Genomic DNA, 16,592 nt, shown 5'->3' on the forward strand with positions numbered 1-16,592 from the left:
GGAACTCATGGAAAAAGGTGTCAAAGAATGCCCTTTGCATGGTAAGTGCTGACACGCTGCGATCTGCAAAGTTTGCTGTCGGTTCACTGCACGTTATCATCTGCTTTCTTCCTAAGCAGGGGCCAAAAAGAGCTCACAAAAGGCCCAGAGTGATGGAAGAGGAGTTACAGGTCAAGGAGGACCCAGGTGAAATAGCAGTGCAGATGTCTCTCAAGTCCCGGATGCTCAGAGCTCAGAAGACAAGCTGCTAGGCCCCTAGGCAATCCTGTACCAAAAAAAAATCAGAATATTCTAAAATGAATAATTGTCAGGGTGGAAGGGATTTTCCCTGCTAATTTTGCGCTCTCTAATGCTTTGGAAGGGCATCTTTGGGGTGGCTGGGATATTGGTGTGCTCTGCCAAAGTGTGTACCACTGCACCCAGCCTGAGAGAGATTTCCTGCCTGTGACTTTGTTTGAGCCGTAGCACAGAGAGATGCCTGAGTGTTGCATCCTGCATATCTCCTGCTTGTGGGCTGGCAGAGGATGGAAGAGCATGCTCAATTGTTCTGCTCTGCTTTCATCCCCGACTTGCTTAATTGGCTTCAGACCATGGGGAAAGGATCAGTGTGTGCACAGGGAATAGCTGAACGTAGGGACTGCTTGGTGGAGAACAAGCGACTTGCCTGATCAGCTGGATAAAAAGGAAGGAGAGACGAGCATGCAAAGTTAATCAGCTTGTTGGGTAATGGTGGGCCAGCACAGCACAGCGGGCTGCTCAGGTGTCCTTGTATTGCCTCAAAAAGGATGGAGCAGAAAAAAAATCTGCTAGCTGCAAATCAAAAATAGTCAAAAAGTGGGAGGTGAGTGTAAGAAGGAGTGGCCCTGGCAGAGAGATGAATGTCTGCCGTGCTTGCCTGTACTTTAGGAAACCATTGCACTGAGGATCCTCCTCCGCATTGATATGCTGGCATGTGTGTGACATTGCCAAGCAGAGCCAGGAGGATCATGGCCTCGCTTTAGCCGTGTTGCTCATTGATGTATCCATGTGTGCGCTCATTTTCTTTTCTTTGGTCTGTCTTTTTCTTTGGGGTTTCTCTCATCTTGTTTCTGTCATCTGGGGTTTTTCATCCAGTGACTGGTTTTTGGGGGATTGCCTCACTGGGTTCTGAAATGCCTGGTATAAGGCATGTTTGAGGTGGATGGTTTGTGGATTTCCTGGAGTTTACACGGTCTGGGGCTGCGAGAGAAGATGAATAAACTTTTCTTCTAGGTAGTTTAGCCTGTAATTCCTTGAAGTTTCTTACCTTTTTCTGTGACTGTTCTGATATGGCTCTGGTGGGGACGGGGTATTCCGGGGACAGGGTGTTCCACGGGCGGGGAGATGCTTGCGTCGAGAGAAGGTGGGATGCCTGTGACATGTGCGGCTGGGCATAATTGCAACGGGTGTGCAAAAGAGCTGGAAGCTACAGGAGAAGCCTGAAGGGAGGAAAAATATTGAGGCTCGCCATGATTTGCAGCTAAAATCCTGGGGGTTTTCACCTCTTTGACTAGCAAAATACTGCAAGGGCAGAAAAGGGAGAGAGCAAAGTCTAAAACCTTCTCCCAAACTATTAACATTGTCTTCTGTTTCTTGGTCAGAATACCCAGTGTGTGGCATTTGGGGTTTTTCTGTTTAAAAGCTCAAAACATTCAGCACCTGCTTTCTTTGAAATTATTCATGTTGCCAGAACACCAGGTTTCACTTGCATCTTGAGGGGTAGTTTCTGAACAATCTTTGCACCACTGTGGGAAGCCCAGATGGTACAAGGCAAGTCCAGAGCAGTGTGCTGGTAATTAGGAAAGACTTGGTAGATGCAAGTCAGGATTCAGTGCAAGTGTGGGATGAGCTCTTCTTGTAATGAGGGGCTTGGGGTAGTTTGTCCATCCAGTGGTCCCAAGCTGCAGGGGGGCTGCTTGTTCCCCAAAGCAGGATGCTTACTTTGGACTCCTCTGCTAATAAGCTTGTTTGTCTTCTGGCGAGTCCTTGCTTGCCTTTACATAGGCTTTGTTGTGCATCCTTTCTTTGTCCCTGTCGCAGGGAGCTTTTTTTCCGCCACGAGTATATCGAGCTGCAGCCATGGTGTGCGGGGAGCAAGGTGCAGGCAAGCATTTCTCTCCCCGAGGTGGGATGAAAGCTGGTGCTGAGCTCTTTGCTGAAGGGCTCTGCTTTGGTCCCTCTTGACAGGCACCAGAAATTGAGTCAAATGTGCCTCAGCAAGAAAAGGTTTATAGCTCGAGTGGGATGGATGGGGGGAGGGATATGTGGTCAGGCAATTCCCAGTCACTGAGGCTTACTCCAGCATTATCCCGTAATGAGATCCCGAAACATAAGCCAAAATTTCTTGCTCTTTGTGTTATGACGCATTTGGTTGAGCTTTGCATGGCTGAGGCCGGGCCCATGTGGGCCCTACTCCCTCCAACATCGCTGTTTGCTGGCACAGGTGTTAAACCATGAAACACATCTGATCCCTGCGGAAGGTGCAACTCAGGGGAAATTAGCATATTTAATTAAGGTTTCTGGTGAACGGCATCACACAGTTCCTTAATTAACTGCTACATCCTCAGGAGGTGGACTTCCCGAGCATGTGTGGGAAGGGAGATGCAACATGCATCACCGCTTTGTCCAGCAACTGCTGCCCAGGGCGCAAGACATCTTCCTGCCACCTAGGTAGACTGTGCCACTGTGTCGTGGAACTGAGAATGGGCAAAAATCCAGTGCAAAGTGGAGATTTCTAAACCCAAACAGAATCTAGTAAGGCTTTATCAGGGGAGAGGGAAGGCTTTGTGCCCAGGGAGGTTTACTAAGACAGACATGCAAGCTTTGCGGGCAAGGAAATGCCTTTTATTTTGAGGATTTGATTAATTGTGTCCCCTAAAGGTTTGAAAGGGCTGTTGTTTTTGTTGAGGAAATTACATCTTTTGGTCATGGAAACAGAGTGAGCATGGACATTGGCACATATCTTGTTGCTTTGAAGTCTGGCCATGTGAGGGGTCAGCAAACATATGAGTGTTTCTTACCTGAGTGCTTTTAAGTCCCCTATAGGTAGCAACGCAAATCTCACCACCTTCTTCCTTTTCACCCCCTGGCTAGTAGCGCCCATGGCTTTCTTTGGGATAGATTTGCACACATATGTGTGGAAATGTTCTTGGGTGCTGGAGGGAAAGGGGAGGGAAGCAGTTTCTCCACCTGGGTGGTTGGATAATTGAAACTGCCCTGGCTGGTCCCCCTCTCTCAGCCTCATGGAGCAGATCATAGCACGTGGCATGCCAGAAACATTCAGCAAAGGCTGGATCACTGTGATTGGGAGGAGAGAGGAGGCAGGGACGTATCAGAGTTGGCTGACCCCATGTCAGTGCTGGGAGAAATAAAGGTGCTGGAGGCTGGGTTGGAAGGTCCCTGCTGGCTTGGTGCCACTAAATGAGGTCATTAGTGAGGTCATTAGTGAGGTCATTAGTGAGTGGACTGCACTGCCGGAGTGATCTAGCCCCTCCTCTGCATATTTACTTGGGCATTAGCCCTGGGAGCATCAGAGATGCTGCCTTGGCTCAGGTTTCAGGAGGCAGCGACAATGTCTAGAGATGGCTTTTCTCCAAAACAGATCTCCTGTTGAGTGGTCTGCATTCTCCAAGGGGGGGTTCGCAGATGAATGTAAGACACGGTCCGTAACTCTTGTTGAGAAGACATGACTTGATCTTCAGAGGTACCTGGCCCCATGGAGATGCAGGCGTGGCATGTAATGGGAATCACTAGAACTACTTGACTGACAGAGGGAAAGTGTTCCAAAGAGCTACATGCAGAAGGCTGGATTTCCTCAGTGGTCTAAAAACATTCCCTCTCCATGAAGTTGGAGGGGCTATTCCCATGTTTAGCAGCACAGTAGCTCACCTAGCATGGCCAGAGAAAACCTAACAGCTCCTGTGCCTGTGCTGGCCTGGAGAAAGTATGGAAGGGGAAGGCAGGACTTTAGCAGGGTAGAGGCAAGGCACAGCCCTTGGGTTTTGCCCTTCTGGAGCTGGAGTGGGATTGTTGGCACACCTGCACTGCCCCCTGCGATTGCTGGCTGTCTCCCACCTGGAGGAATGCCTCTCAAATACCAGGAAGACTGCACTCTCTCGAGCCGGCAGGTTGCTCTTAGCAGTTGTTGTTTCCCGGCATCAGAAAAGGTTCAGTTAGAGTTTGGCACTGAGTCCCTGGTGCTCTGCAGTGGAAGTTAGCTCTGTGCTCCTTTGTAGGCAGCCAGCATGCCTGTTCTCTCACCATCCTCTGTCCTTTATGTTCACAAGCAGCAGCGGAAGGGCAGCAAGCAGGGCTACTTTCAGCCCGGAGTCTGAATAGGCTGGGGGAGAGAGGTCTTCACACCTGGGACCAGTCTCTCTTGCCAGGGGCAGTAACGCCCACTGCACCAGGTAGTGATAAAGGGAACCTGCATTTCCCTTAACCATCTTCCTTGGTGAACCGTGCTGGATGGTGACCATCAGTGAGCCTGCTAGCTTGCAGATGCATTTCCCCAGCTCCCAACCTCTCCACCTTATCCCTTCTCCTTCTTCTCTTGCAGTTGGGAAGACATCACTGATCACGAGGTTCATGTATGACAGCTTCGACAACACGTATCAGGTGAGAGCCTCGCTGCCTCCAGTCGTGCTCTGACCCAAACTGCTTCATACTTGTGCTCTCAGCTGAGCCTCTCAGACTACTGCCCTTCATAAGAGGCTGGGAATGGGTCCCTCAGTGCTGCCGAGGGGCAGCTGGCGGGATGATGTGCCAGCTAGGTGCACCTACGTACAGCTCTGCCAAAGGATTTGCATCTGACCTCCTTTCCTGAGATGGTGTGCATGGATGAGATCAGGCTGGTCTATCGGGGGAGCAGCCTTTTGGCTGAGTGACAACAGGAGTCTCTGCTCGTGCATGGGGGAAGGCCAAAATCCGTGAGTGCGCTGGGGTTACTGCTGAATTTGCCAGTTCTCGCAACACCTGCTGTTGTGATCGATGAGTAAATGCCAGTGATCTCATGTTTCCCTGTTGCTCTGTGCACATTGCTGAGACTTAAAAACACAGAGATGTCATTTTTTTCCTGCTCAGCTCATGTGTGAATATCAAGAGATTCCACTGAATGCAGTTGAGTCACTCCAGCAGAGTTGTGGTGGGAGCTGCCCCAAATTCACTGCCTCTTGGCAGATGCTCTTCTGTCTCAATGTGCCTTGCTTTTCCTGTCATGGTGCTTGTTGACAACGGTGTCTGCAGCCTCTTTCTTTCACCTGAGAGAGGAACATTGTTGCCTCAGAGCCGTTTGATAAAATACCTCTGTCTAAAAGTCCACTTTCCACCACACCTCAGGCTGGCTGTGGTCTGGAGGAAATGGAATTGGCCCCAGGGCAGCCACTCCTCCAAAGATGGATGGAGAGCTGTGCTGAGCTGTCAAGGCAGGCTACAATCCCTCACCTGAAGGTGCATGCATGAGTACAGCACCTCTTCAGGACCTCCCTGCACACATAACGGCACCTAGCCCATCCTGTGCAAGCAAATCTCCCCCGCTCTGTGCCACAGGCCAGGTCAGTGCTCAACCAGTCCCAAAATCACAGGGACCATTTGCCTTTCTGTTGCTTCCTTGTGTCACTGTATCTAGGAACAGGGTGGTTAGCAGCAGGACAGCAGAGACCTAACTTCCCTGGGGAGAATGCAGCCTTCCCATTTGGGAGCCTGCTTTCCTCCAGCCCAATATTGACAGCGTTTCCAGCACCAGAAATGAGGCTGGGGTGTCCATGTGTGTGAGCTGGGCATCCCGAAAGGACAAGTTGTTCTGGGCAGTTCATGTTCATCCTTGTTTATGTTTCCACCTGGGAAGTGCTTGCTGTGAGTACTAGCAGCACTGGGACAGGCAATAGCTCGTTAGGTTGCAAGCGGAAAGGGTGTTACTCATGGAACAGCCCTAGAAAGGTAGAGCTGGGAGGAAGGCAGAAGCTCCAGGCCACGCTCCTGCCCAAAGGCAGCTTTGGCCCTGCCTGACCCCCTTCCGAACAACTCATTATCTCACTGTAACCCAAAATAAAGATGATGGGGAACACGCAACCTCCCTGGGCACCCTGCTCCAGTATTAGGAAGTATTCCCACTGCCTGTTCGAAATCTTCCCTCGCTGTCATGTGAGCCTGTAGCTTTTTTTCCCTGACTGCATTGTCTCCTTTCCCTTGCTTTCCTCTTCCACAGTGCCCTTTCAAGGTCTCTGCAGGCTGCTGCTGTGTTACCCCTCAATCATCTCTAAACACGACTGCCCCAGTTTTGACGACCTTTAGTTGTGGGACCCATGTTTCTATGACTCCAGGCACAGTGTAGAGGGAATGCAGAGCCCACGCTGAGGCTGGCATGATTTTTCTGTTTAGTAACCCCTGTTGGATCATTTCCAGATGCTTGTCCGATCACCCCTTGAGCCCGTGAAAGCTTTTTGCTGAGCTTGTCACTCTCCTGCCACTGCCGTTTTTCTTTAAAGCCCTGGACTATGCTCGGTTTTAAAAGGTCTCTGTTAAGTAGAGGTGAACATTTCCGTGCAATGCATCCCATTTCCTCAGTGCCTGCTAATAGAAACCACTGCTAATGGCCTTTCTCCACATGCAAAAGCGATTCAATTAAGAGGATGTTCTGGCTGGCACCACTGCTTTCTAGCCACCTAATGTGCCCCTGAGACTAGCCACATGGCCTGTTTCACCCACCTCGCCTGTCCCCCCATAGGGGACCCAGGTCTCCTTCCTTCTGCAGCGGCATGATCTCATCCTCCATTCCCCTCCCTCTGCCCCAGCTCTCCTGCACCAACTCCGCTTAAGTGATGTTTGTCTGAGTGCCAGCGAGAGCCTGAGCACTGAAACGAGGTTACTTGCCTTGCTAGGGCCAGGGACCAGATACTGAGCTAATCATTTCCCAGGCTCCATCACTTTTATTTCTTCAATTCCCATTTGCCTTTGGCAGACAATTCAAAACACAGCAGTCGCAGGGCCCTGGGGATGTCCTCAACCTCCATGGAAGGGCTTTCAGCTGGAAGTGGCTGTTTGTAGGCTTGCACAGCTGAGCCAGTGCACGCTGCCTGTGGGCCCAGCCTGGAGCCAACTCCTAGGGACAGCCGCAGGGATGATGCTGGCCTGCATGCATGCTGCTCCTGCTCCTTGCAAGGGAATCAGAGCTGTATGCCCCATGGAGCAGGAGCAACATGGGGCAAGGGGCTGAGCCACTTGGCTGGTTGCTCTCACAGCTGGCATTTTCAATGTGGGGGCATGAAGCTGGTGAGCCGGCCACGTCACCTAAATACCAGGCCTGGGCTTGTAAGACGTATTTGATGCATTCTGCAGTCGGACTGTGTTGGTTAGGGGACTCTCGGGGATACTTCTGTGCCCACTTGCTCTGTTGAAAGCAGAAGCAGAGCTTTAGGTCCCCCCCAACTCTTCTTGCTCTTCATTTCTCTTCTTCTTCTATTACAGGCTACAATTGGCATCGACTTCTTATCAAAAACCATGTACCTGGAGGACCGGACGGTGAGTAGCCGGAGTTGCAATTGCTGCCTTTGCCCAGCTGACCTCCAGAGGAGGGCTGTGCCCACCCGGAGCTCTCCACGAGAGCGAACCCTCTCTTGGCCACTGGTTTGGGCTTCCCAGCCAGCCTGAATGGGCGGAAAGGCCTTTCTGTGGCCTCCCTGGGGCTAGTTGTGTCCACGCTGCTCCTGAAAAGCATGCATGGAGAGGGGAAGGAGAGCTTGGTTATTCCCCAGGTGCTCACAGGCATTATGGAAAATGGCCGTGAAAGGTCAGGTGACTACTTAAAGCTTTCTGATTTATTGATTTAGAGGGGAGGGAATTTGGGAAATGTCAATGAAAATGGAAGCAGATAGTAGGGAGAGGAAAGCCACTGTGCTAGCACAGATATGCAGTCTAACATCTCTCTTGGGCTGGCTCCATTACCAAACGCCATCCTAATCAAACCCACTGACGACCCACAGCAATGGAGTAGCCAGCAGCAGGGCGGGCAGGTTCCCGCAGAGAGCCACCGAGCCACAGCTCCTGCAAGAAGGACCCTGAGGAGATGCAGTGCCTGTGCAAGCACTGGCCTTGACCCAGGTGCGAGTCGGTGCCAAGCCATAGCAGCTCTGCCAGCACGCCGCTGGGCTGGCCTGGGATGCCCCAGGCCTGCACAGGCAGGCACTGCCTCTGCCTCTGTCCTGAGCCAGCTGGGAGCTGCATGTGGCTCTGAGCCTGAGCAAATATGCCTGCATCTGGCTTGCCTCCCCTCCTCAGGCATCCGGCCTTTCTTCATCCGCATCCAGCCAAGGAGGCGGGCTGCTCCCTGCTCTGCAATGGACCTTGCCATTTTCCTGCCCAGCAGGTTCCTCCCTGCAGTGTTTTGGGGACCTAAGAGGAACAGAGATCTCATGTCATGGGGAGCATGGCATCTATCTATCTTCCTTGCAGTTCCTTCGGCAAACCTCTGCATGGATTAACAAATTCACCCAGGGCCTTTTGCCCATCCTGAGCTGGCAGTGTGGGTGCCTCCGGCCAGGTCTGCGCTCCTGAGACCCCATGTTACACAGCTCCTGACTGATACTCCTCCTTGCCACTCTGAGCACTCTCCTCCACTGGCCCTTCCCTGCCAGTGGAAGGTCCCATGAAAGGGACAGAAGTGGCTGCTCTCAAGCTGCTGCTGGCCGGAGAGAAGTACCACATATGCAGGTGACAGCCAAGGACACGCTGCAGGTTGGGGTGGTGTTTTGGGGGGACACCTGGAGCCAAATTCCTCTGGGCTCCTTTAGAGAGTTCACCCTCAATCACTGTCTCTCATATGCTCCCTTCTGCGTTTCGAGACCTCTCCCACCGCTCTGTTTGCTGACCATCTCTCTTGTTCCCTCTTGCCCCCCCCCGGAAGGTCCGGTTGCAGCTCTGGGACACTGCGGGCCAGGAGCGCTTCCGGAGCCTCATCCCCAGCTACATCCGAGACTCCACTGTGGCCGTGGTCGTCTACGATATCACTAGTGAGTTGGACCTTCTGCCTGGCACCTGGGGCATGATGGGGGTGCTGCTGTGCCTGTGTGTGTCTGCTGACTGCGTGGCTGCCAGGCTGGCTGTAGCAACAGGGCTGCCAGCAGCCGGGTCATTAAAAATGTTCTCTGAAGAGTCTGGAAGGTGCTAATCTTGTTCCCAGTGCTATTTGCATTTGCATTTTAAGTGGCAATAGGGTCTCTGGGAAAAATTCAGGCGGCAGAAGAGCAGAGCTCCCGAGGAGAGACTGAGCCCAGTCCTTTGTGCATAGCTAATTAATACTTGCAGGAGAAACAGATCACATTTTTAAGAGGCAGCATTATGCTGAGAGCTTTCAAACACTTCAGTACAGGGAGTGAGGTGTGATGGCATGCGCAAGAACCAAAGGGAGCACTGGATCATCCAGCACAGCTGACACCCAGAGCTCCCCTCCGGGCAAAAGCAGCCCCATGCCTCCCGGCTCGGTGTCCCTGCTTCCCCTCACCCTGACAACTCCCCTCATCCTGCGGCTGGGAACACTGTCTTACTTCACACCTCGCTCCCTGCTCTGCTCTCGGCTCTGTGCCCCCTTCTCTTTGGCTCTGCCTCGCCTCGGAGTACACCTTCGGGGACACTGGCTGTGTCCCAGTGCCTCGGCATTCCTGCAGCCAGGAAGTGGCCCAGCAGCCACGAGTCCCTTCACTCCAATAAGACACCCCTACGGCTCTGAGGACAAGCAGCTTTTCATGGAAAAGCTGGAAGAGCTAGAAGCAAATTTTTTATGTTTAAGCTGGAATTACTTTTCCCATCGTGTTTGCTCTTGCAGCTCTGGGCCTGGGCAGCAGCACCAAACCTGGCCCAGGAGCGCCCCTCAGGGCTAAGCACCTGTGTCATTCTGCCTCCTCTCCCACAGATCTCAACTCCTTCCAGCAGACAGCCAAATGGATTGATGATGTCAGGACAGAAAGGGGAAGCGACGTCATCATCATGCTTGTCGGCAACAAGACGGACCTCGCGGACAAGAGGTGAAGCGGGCATCTGGCCGTGATAGTACTTACTGGGGCATCAGCTCATCAGCGGGGCCGGCATGCCTTTGGGGGCAACTGCTGGGGCAGCTGGCATTTTGGGGTGGCAAAGGTCCTGTTTGTGCGCTAGCAGGAAGCCCCTTGAGGCAGGTGGCTCTCAGTGCAACCATGTGTGATACTGCTCCAGGCCAAGCTGGATTTTTCTGGTAGAAGCGGGGCCAACCTGAGGCAAAAGAGTCAGGGAACATTTTTCGGGGAGTTCATTCCTGGCTGTGCCAACGGTGGGAGGCTGCCCGGAGCTGGCAGGGTCTTCCTTTTTCCTAGTCTGTGATTGAAAAGACCCTGTTGGGGAGGGTAGCAAAGGCTTAAGCAAAGGAGAGATGTGCAAGAAACATGGATGGGAGGCAACCAAGCAGATGTGACAGGCTGCAGGCTGACCCCAGGGAAACGTGGCGAAGTGGGGAAAGCTCGGGTCAGGTGGAAGGCACTGTGGCTGCCAAATCCTATTTTTCCACTGATCAACTGGAAAAATGGCCTGGAAAAATAAGGCAGTGCCTGGGGAGGGTGGCAGGTGGGGGCACATTTTGCCCTGACCCTGTGCAGCAAAGCCTTTTTTGCAGTGTTCGTGCCAGTGGGATTAGTTACCTGTCCCCTCCTCTGCGTCCTCAGGCAGATAACAATTGAAGAAGGGGAACAGCGAGCCAAAGAACTGAAGGTCATGTTCATTGAGACCAGTGCAAAAACAGGATACAACGTAAAACAGGTAAGAGGCCCCTGCTCCAGCCAGGACCATGCTAGTGAGCTGGCAGCCATCCAAGGGAGTCCTTGCAGCGATTCCCAAAGCCCTACTGTGTATCAAGAGCAACAGGCTGCAAGGAAGGGGGAACGGTGCAATCCAGCTGCAATGCCGGGGTGAAACCCACTTGCTTCCTGAGCAGAAAAGTCTTAGGCCATCACTATTCCTATTGCTGTAGTGCTCTGGTCCCCCAGGCTGCCCCGTCATTCAAGACACAGTGTGCCATACAATATAACAGTATGCGTATCTCTGACTGATCTGTGTTTCCGGTCCAAGCTGCCACTAAGCAATGTCAGCTGAGAAGGAAGTACTAGTGGAAGTACTAGTAGCAGTGGAGGTCCTAGCAAGTACTGGTAGGGACTTGCCCTCCAGTTGGGCCTCAGGGAAACCACAGTGCAGAGCAGGTTCGTTAGATGTGCTTACAGCACAGATGTCACAGCACAGAGACCAGAAAGGAAGGGGCTCAGCAGAGCTCGTCACCATGCAGGAGCTCTTTTTCAGGTGTTCAGTGTGGTGTTTGCATTCCCCGCGAGGTGTCTGAACAAGCCAATGCATAGAAACATGTGGCTGCATTGCTCTTGTCCTTGGCAGACAGCCTTGGGTCTAGACACTGCTGCAAACCTCTGAAGCCAGCCAGGATTTCAACAAAATATAGTGATAATCATTTGTCATTTCCAGTAGGTATCTGTTGTGGCCCAGACATGATAAATCATGTTCCAAGATAGAAACCACCTAATTCCTTTTCCAGCCTGGGAGATAGGATATAAAATCATCCATGCCCATCATCCATGTATGACCAGGGCTCCCATAATCGATCATCTTAAATAAATAACACTCTTTCACTGTTGAAAGACAAGCAGAAAACATGTTTTTTTTTTTTCCCCAATAATGGAAAAAAGATTTGTAGCATCTCAGGCACCTAAATTGGCAGTTTATGAACATGCACTGCATACAGATGGCCTGGCACCTCTTTGGAGTTATTCACAGTAATGGCCCCCTTGCTGCATGCTGGTGGAAGAAAAAGGATCCCATGCACTGGCCACCACTGCCGGGGCATGCTCGGTGGCTAATGCTGAGCTCTGATCATCATGAAACGGGCTGAGGAGGAGCAGAGAGCCTGGATATCCCCTTGGCAGCAATGGGCAGAGATCCACTCAGTACAGCCAGGGCCATTTATATCTAGCTGGGCAACTCTACCAGCTTTGCCTTCTGCCCTCCTTCAGGCCAGTCTCACCCTCTTAGCAAGAGGGAAATCTGCAGGCTCTCAAGCAGAGCCTGGCAGCTTTTCCTTACACCTTGGATTGCTCAAAGTGCTGACTCCCTGTGCTCCCGCAGCTCTTCCGGCGTGTGGCCTCAGCTCTGCCAGGAATGGAGAGTTCCCAAGAGAAGGGCAAAGAAGGAAGTATCCTTTCTGAAATAACCCTCCAGCTCTTCCCACCTGCAGACCCCCAGGAGGACTTTGCAAATAGAGTTTGGGGTTTTGTCCCCTCCATCATACAGGTGAGGAAGCTGGAGGCCGAGGCAGGCAAAGGGATTTCCCTGAAGTTGCACAGCCCCGCAGCACCAGGCCTGGGTACAGAGTCTGGCCACTGTTCTGCCTGCTGGGTCTCACCATCTCCCCTTGCCAGGAGTAGCCAGGACAAGCTAGGATAGCAGTGGGGGACTTCTCTCTCCAGTCTTGAAGGTGATGGCTGAAATCAGTGTGGGAAGAAGCCACAAGAGTTTGAAGCCATAGGAGTTGCATGGGGGGGGGGGGGGGGCAAAGGGAATGTGGGGAAGGCAGGACACAGGAGGCTCTGGCAGAAGTGGGTGAGAGTTGGGAAGACCATCTCAAGGGGTGCTGAAGGCAGGCCAGAGAAAGTGCTTGCAGTTGGAGGGATGGATGCTGACAGCAGGGACTGCTTGTGGTACCTGGGCTTGGGGCTGGGCCACTCGCTCAGGAGACACCAGGGCCCGGACTCTTAAAGGTAACTCTTATAAACACAAGGGATTCGCTGCCAAATCCAGGGGGAGGAGTTTGGTACCTAATAGCCTAACTCCATGGGGAATGCAACAGGTTTTGGTTTGTGTGTGCCCACTGTGTGTTGCACTCAGGCTGAGGTAGCTCTTTGTCCATAGGCGTTGTCACCAGCCTACTTGCTTTGCTAATTGATTGCTTCATGCACATACACTAGGGTGCAGGAAGCAATGTATGGTGTCTTGCCTATTTAGACTCAAAGCAACTCATCCCTTCTGTGCTAGCAGGAAAGCCTCTTTTGAGGTGAAGAGTGTATGAATATGTTCAGGGATGTGCTCAGTGGAGGCTGATGCTGGTGAAGCACAAGGAGAGACTCCGGTCACAGGTCTGTGTGGACCAGCCCTGGCTCCAACTGATGTAGCTTGTGGGCCACAGTCAGGCCTGAGATGCTCAGCGCCCCCAAATTCAGCATGCTTTCTCAGGAGTTCAGGTTCAAGGCAGGAGTTGTTTCTTGGTGAAAGCAGAAAAATGAACGCTTTTGCCAAGATGTAGGAACACTGGTTCAAGTGTACATCTCTGACATGTCAGGTACCCACAGTCATGCTGCATCTCACTCCAGTTTCCACAGTACTCAGGAGGGACAAAAGCCATGATCTGGGGCTGTCCTCTGATAAAGAGCAGCCTTATGGAGTGATTCCCCCGTGCATGGGCCGTGAAGCGTAGTAACCAAGACATTGCTCCCTTTTACAGTGAATGAATTGTGGGGCAAGGTCCTGAAACACCACTCTATTTATAAAGCAATTTTAGGTCTGTCTTTAGCTGGCTATAATGAGTGGATAGCCTTACAATGAAGGCCGTAGGATTTCAGCAGTGCTGCCACTGAGGCAGCCTCGACTGATGGATAAGCACAAGGTTATTTCAATCCTGGCCCAGGGCTTTGCACTTCTTGATGTTGAGCTTAGCAAGGTTGCCATTGGCCCCAGCCTCGAGTCCTTCCAGGTCTCTCTGGACAGGAGCTGTGTCATTTGGCCTGTTGGCCACCCATCTTCCCCTCCCAGTTTTGTATCATTCACAGATGTGCTGAGGGCATGCTCTGACTCAACGTGCAGTTGTCAGTGGAGATGTTGAATGATACAGGCCCCCCATACTGAGTCCCAGGACCCTCCCTGTGTTACCAGTCCTGGCCAGATACTGAGCATCCATCGCTGTCCTTTCAACCCATTCATCTGGCTCCTGCAGCTTCCAAACCTGAATGCTGCAGCAGATGGTGTCAAAAGGCTTGGTAACATCAAAGTGTTACTAGCCCCCCCTCCCCCCAATCAATGTTGCTGGCTTTTTTGCCAGAGGAGGATTTGTGTTGGCCTCTGTAAATCCATACCTCCTGTTCCTGTGCCCCTCCTGCCCATAACAATTTTGGAACTGTACTCCAAGAGGATGTGCTGTGGTGGGTTTTTTTTGTTTTGTTTTCAGGGACTGAGGTGACACTAACCAACCCATGGTTCCCCTGTGAGCCCAAATCCAGGTCATTGCCAAATGATATCCCAGCATACTATTGCTATAAGATTTGGGAAGAGACTGAGGAATCAGGAAGCTTGTGGCAGAAACTGCCAGCAGGAACTGGTTCCCCCTTCACCAGCAAGCTGTGTTACCCCAGCTCCCTCAACCCCTTTGTCCAAGTACCACACATCGGAGAAGAGCATTAGTTGCCGGCTTTCCAGCTGGCTGGCTAACAGCTCGGTTCCCAGTAAGGCTTATTTATGATGTAGAAACTGGCTGAAGGACAGCAGTAATGCTCCTGGTGCCGGCAGGGGCCGGGCCATAGGCAGTGCCCCAGGAGGGAATGCTGGCCAGTCCCAGCACATCAGCCCCAGCATTTGCTCTGGGCATGATGCACTTCAGTCCCAACTAGGTGAGCTTTTAAAACTTTTTAAAGCTTAAAAACAAGCTCCTTGCTTGTTTTTAAACTTTGCAGGCTGTTTTGTCCCAAAGGAGAAGGGGCATCTTGGCAAGCTTCATGCTGACACTTCCTAGAGCGCAGCCATGGCTTAGAGATGCATGATGCTCTCCACCACCCTGTTCTCAGCAAGGGCCAGCTTTCCCTGTCACCATTGCAACTAAGTGTTTAAAGCCTGGGATGCTCCAGCAAACAACCTGGCCAGGATCTGATCAGAAATTCTGGTGATAACTTCATATTTTCCATTTGTTTCCCTTTCTAGGGTGCCCCAGTGTTTTGTTTTGTTTCTTTCCCCTAGTGGTTTTTGTTACCTACCAGGTTAGAGAGACAGCAGGCAGCACTGGGCAGCTTTCCCTGTAACATCTATGTGACCTTCCTTAACTATGTTTTCTCTGCCTTCGTCCCATCAGTGGTTGACATCAAATTGGACAAGCCCCAGGAGGCACCAGCCAGCGAAAGTGGGTGCTCATGCTAGCCCAGAGCAGTCAGGTGCCTGTGCTATCCCATGCTCAACACCTTGCTGCCTACAGAGGCCACTGGAGTTGGCAGCTGGGAACTGTATTTTTTGCTCTCTCTGGGGCAGGAAGATTGGAGGCGTGGGGAAAATGTTCTCTTCACAATCATGGCTCTTAACTGCAGTTATGGAAAGTTTGTTTTTCTTTGTTGTTTTTTGTTGTAAAATATTGGGGAAAGGTGGGGGGAAGGTTGGTAAAAATTACAAATGAAGTAGGTTGTACAACTGCCAAAATAAAATGTCGAGAAAGAAAACAAGGGGGGCTGTCATTTGGGCCACAGATGTTTGCCAGCTGAACCGTTATAACATGTTGGGGGGAGGGAGGGGAAGGTTCTTGTACCTTTTTATTGTTTTGTGCTTCTCTTTGGAAGGAAGCTTTGGATTTTGATCATCCGTAAACTGCTGTCCAGCCAAGGGAGCAGGGTTTGTCTCAGCACTGGAAAATGGCATGGGTCATCTCTCCTAGCAGGCACACGGCCCATCTGCCCCTGCAGTGTGCACAAAACACTGTCTACTGCTAGCAAATACTAATAAAAAAGCAGTGCAACAAGGCGCATTGCAAATAAGCCAACCCCAGGTATGTGTGTGTGTGTGTCACTCACTCTCCATAGTGGCCCCAAGTTACAGGGCAGGGATTTCCCCTGGGGAGGCATAACACCTCTTCTTCCCATGCGGTTCTAGTTAAGCCCAAGAGTACAACGTGCAGAGAGCTCACAGTTACATTTATCTCACTGGTATTAAGACATACTCACGGATATAACTGAAACCACCTTAGCTGCTGTTGCTGTAGCTATCTGTCAAGCCCAGGCACTTGCCAAGTATTAGCCAGGATCCTCCAGCCCCAGGGAGCAAGGCGGCCTGTTTTCTCCCTGGGAAGCTAATTGCAGGCAGCAAAGGGAAGCTTCTCGCTCCAAAGAGTGCAGATGGGACTGGCCAGTACATCTATGCACCGAAAGGTCAAATAGTCGCACTGCCTGTTTCTAGAGCAAGAATGGAAAAGCTCACTCCAGTTTTGAGTGACCATCTCTGAGTGGAGCTTACGTCTGGCAAGTCACAATGAAGTGAACACACAGGGGTGTTATATGCACTGGTCCAGCCATATGAATTATTGGTAAGGAATAAGCATACTAGCACAGAGAAATCAGAAAGAAAATATTTTCCAGAGTGTCCTAGCTTTCCCATATGTGCATTTTTGCTAAAAAGGAAGGTAAGTGAATTGGCCCACTTTGCATGGGGGTGATCATCACCCATTTTCCTGATAAGATCAGACCATCAACACCAAATGCAGAGGATGTACAAGGTTTAGCTGGGACCCTTGGAAACCACTGCTGGGAAGC

General features: G+C 51.6%; 1 protein-coding gene across 4 annotated transcripts in view; it reads left to right on the plus strand.

Moving 5' to 3' along the window:
- The window catches only part of RAB6B (RAB6B, member RAS oncogene family), a 28,101-nt gene extending 12,275 nt beyond the window's left edge, over positions 1-15,826 (plus strand). For 2 of the 4 annotated variants that reach the window (XM_067301500.1, XM_067301503.1), the window contains exons 2-8: positions 4,577-4,635; positions 7,483-7,536; positions 8,918-9,023; positions 9,923-10,034; positions 10,704-10,797; positions 12,166-12,232; positions 15,137-15,826. In XM_067301500.1, coding sequence (XP_067157601.1) covers positions 4,577-4,635; positions 7,483-7,536; positions 8,918-9,023; positions 9,923-10,034; positions 10,704-10,797; positions 12,166-12,232; positions 15,137-15,216 — 572 coding nt within the window. In that variant the 3' untranslated portion in view covers positions 15,217-15,826. The remainder of the gene's footprint in view (positions 1-4,576; positions 4,636-7,482; positions 7,537-8,917; positions 9,024-9,922; positions 10,035-10,703; positions 10,798-12,165; positions 12,233-15,136) is intronic. The other 2 variants (XM_067301502.1, XM_067301501.1) reach the window with 2 other exon arrangements.
- Positions 15,827-16,592: the final 766 nt, after the last annotated feature.

The sequence above is a fragment of the Apteryx mantelli genome, chromosome 9 (assembly GCF_036417845.1).
Source record: "Apteryx mantelli isolate bAptMan1 chromosome 9, bAptMan1.hap1, whole genome shotgun sequence".
Taxonomy (NCBI): domain Eukaryota; kingdom Metazoa; phylum Chordata; class Aves; order Apterygiformes; family Apterygidae; genus Apteryx; species Apteryx mantelli.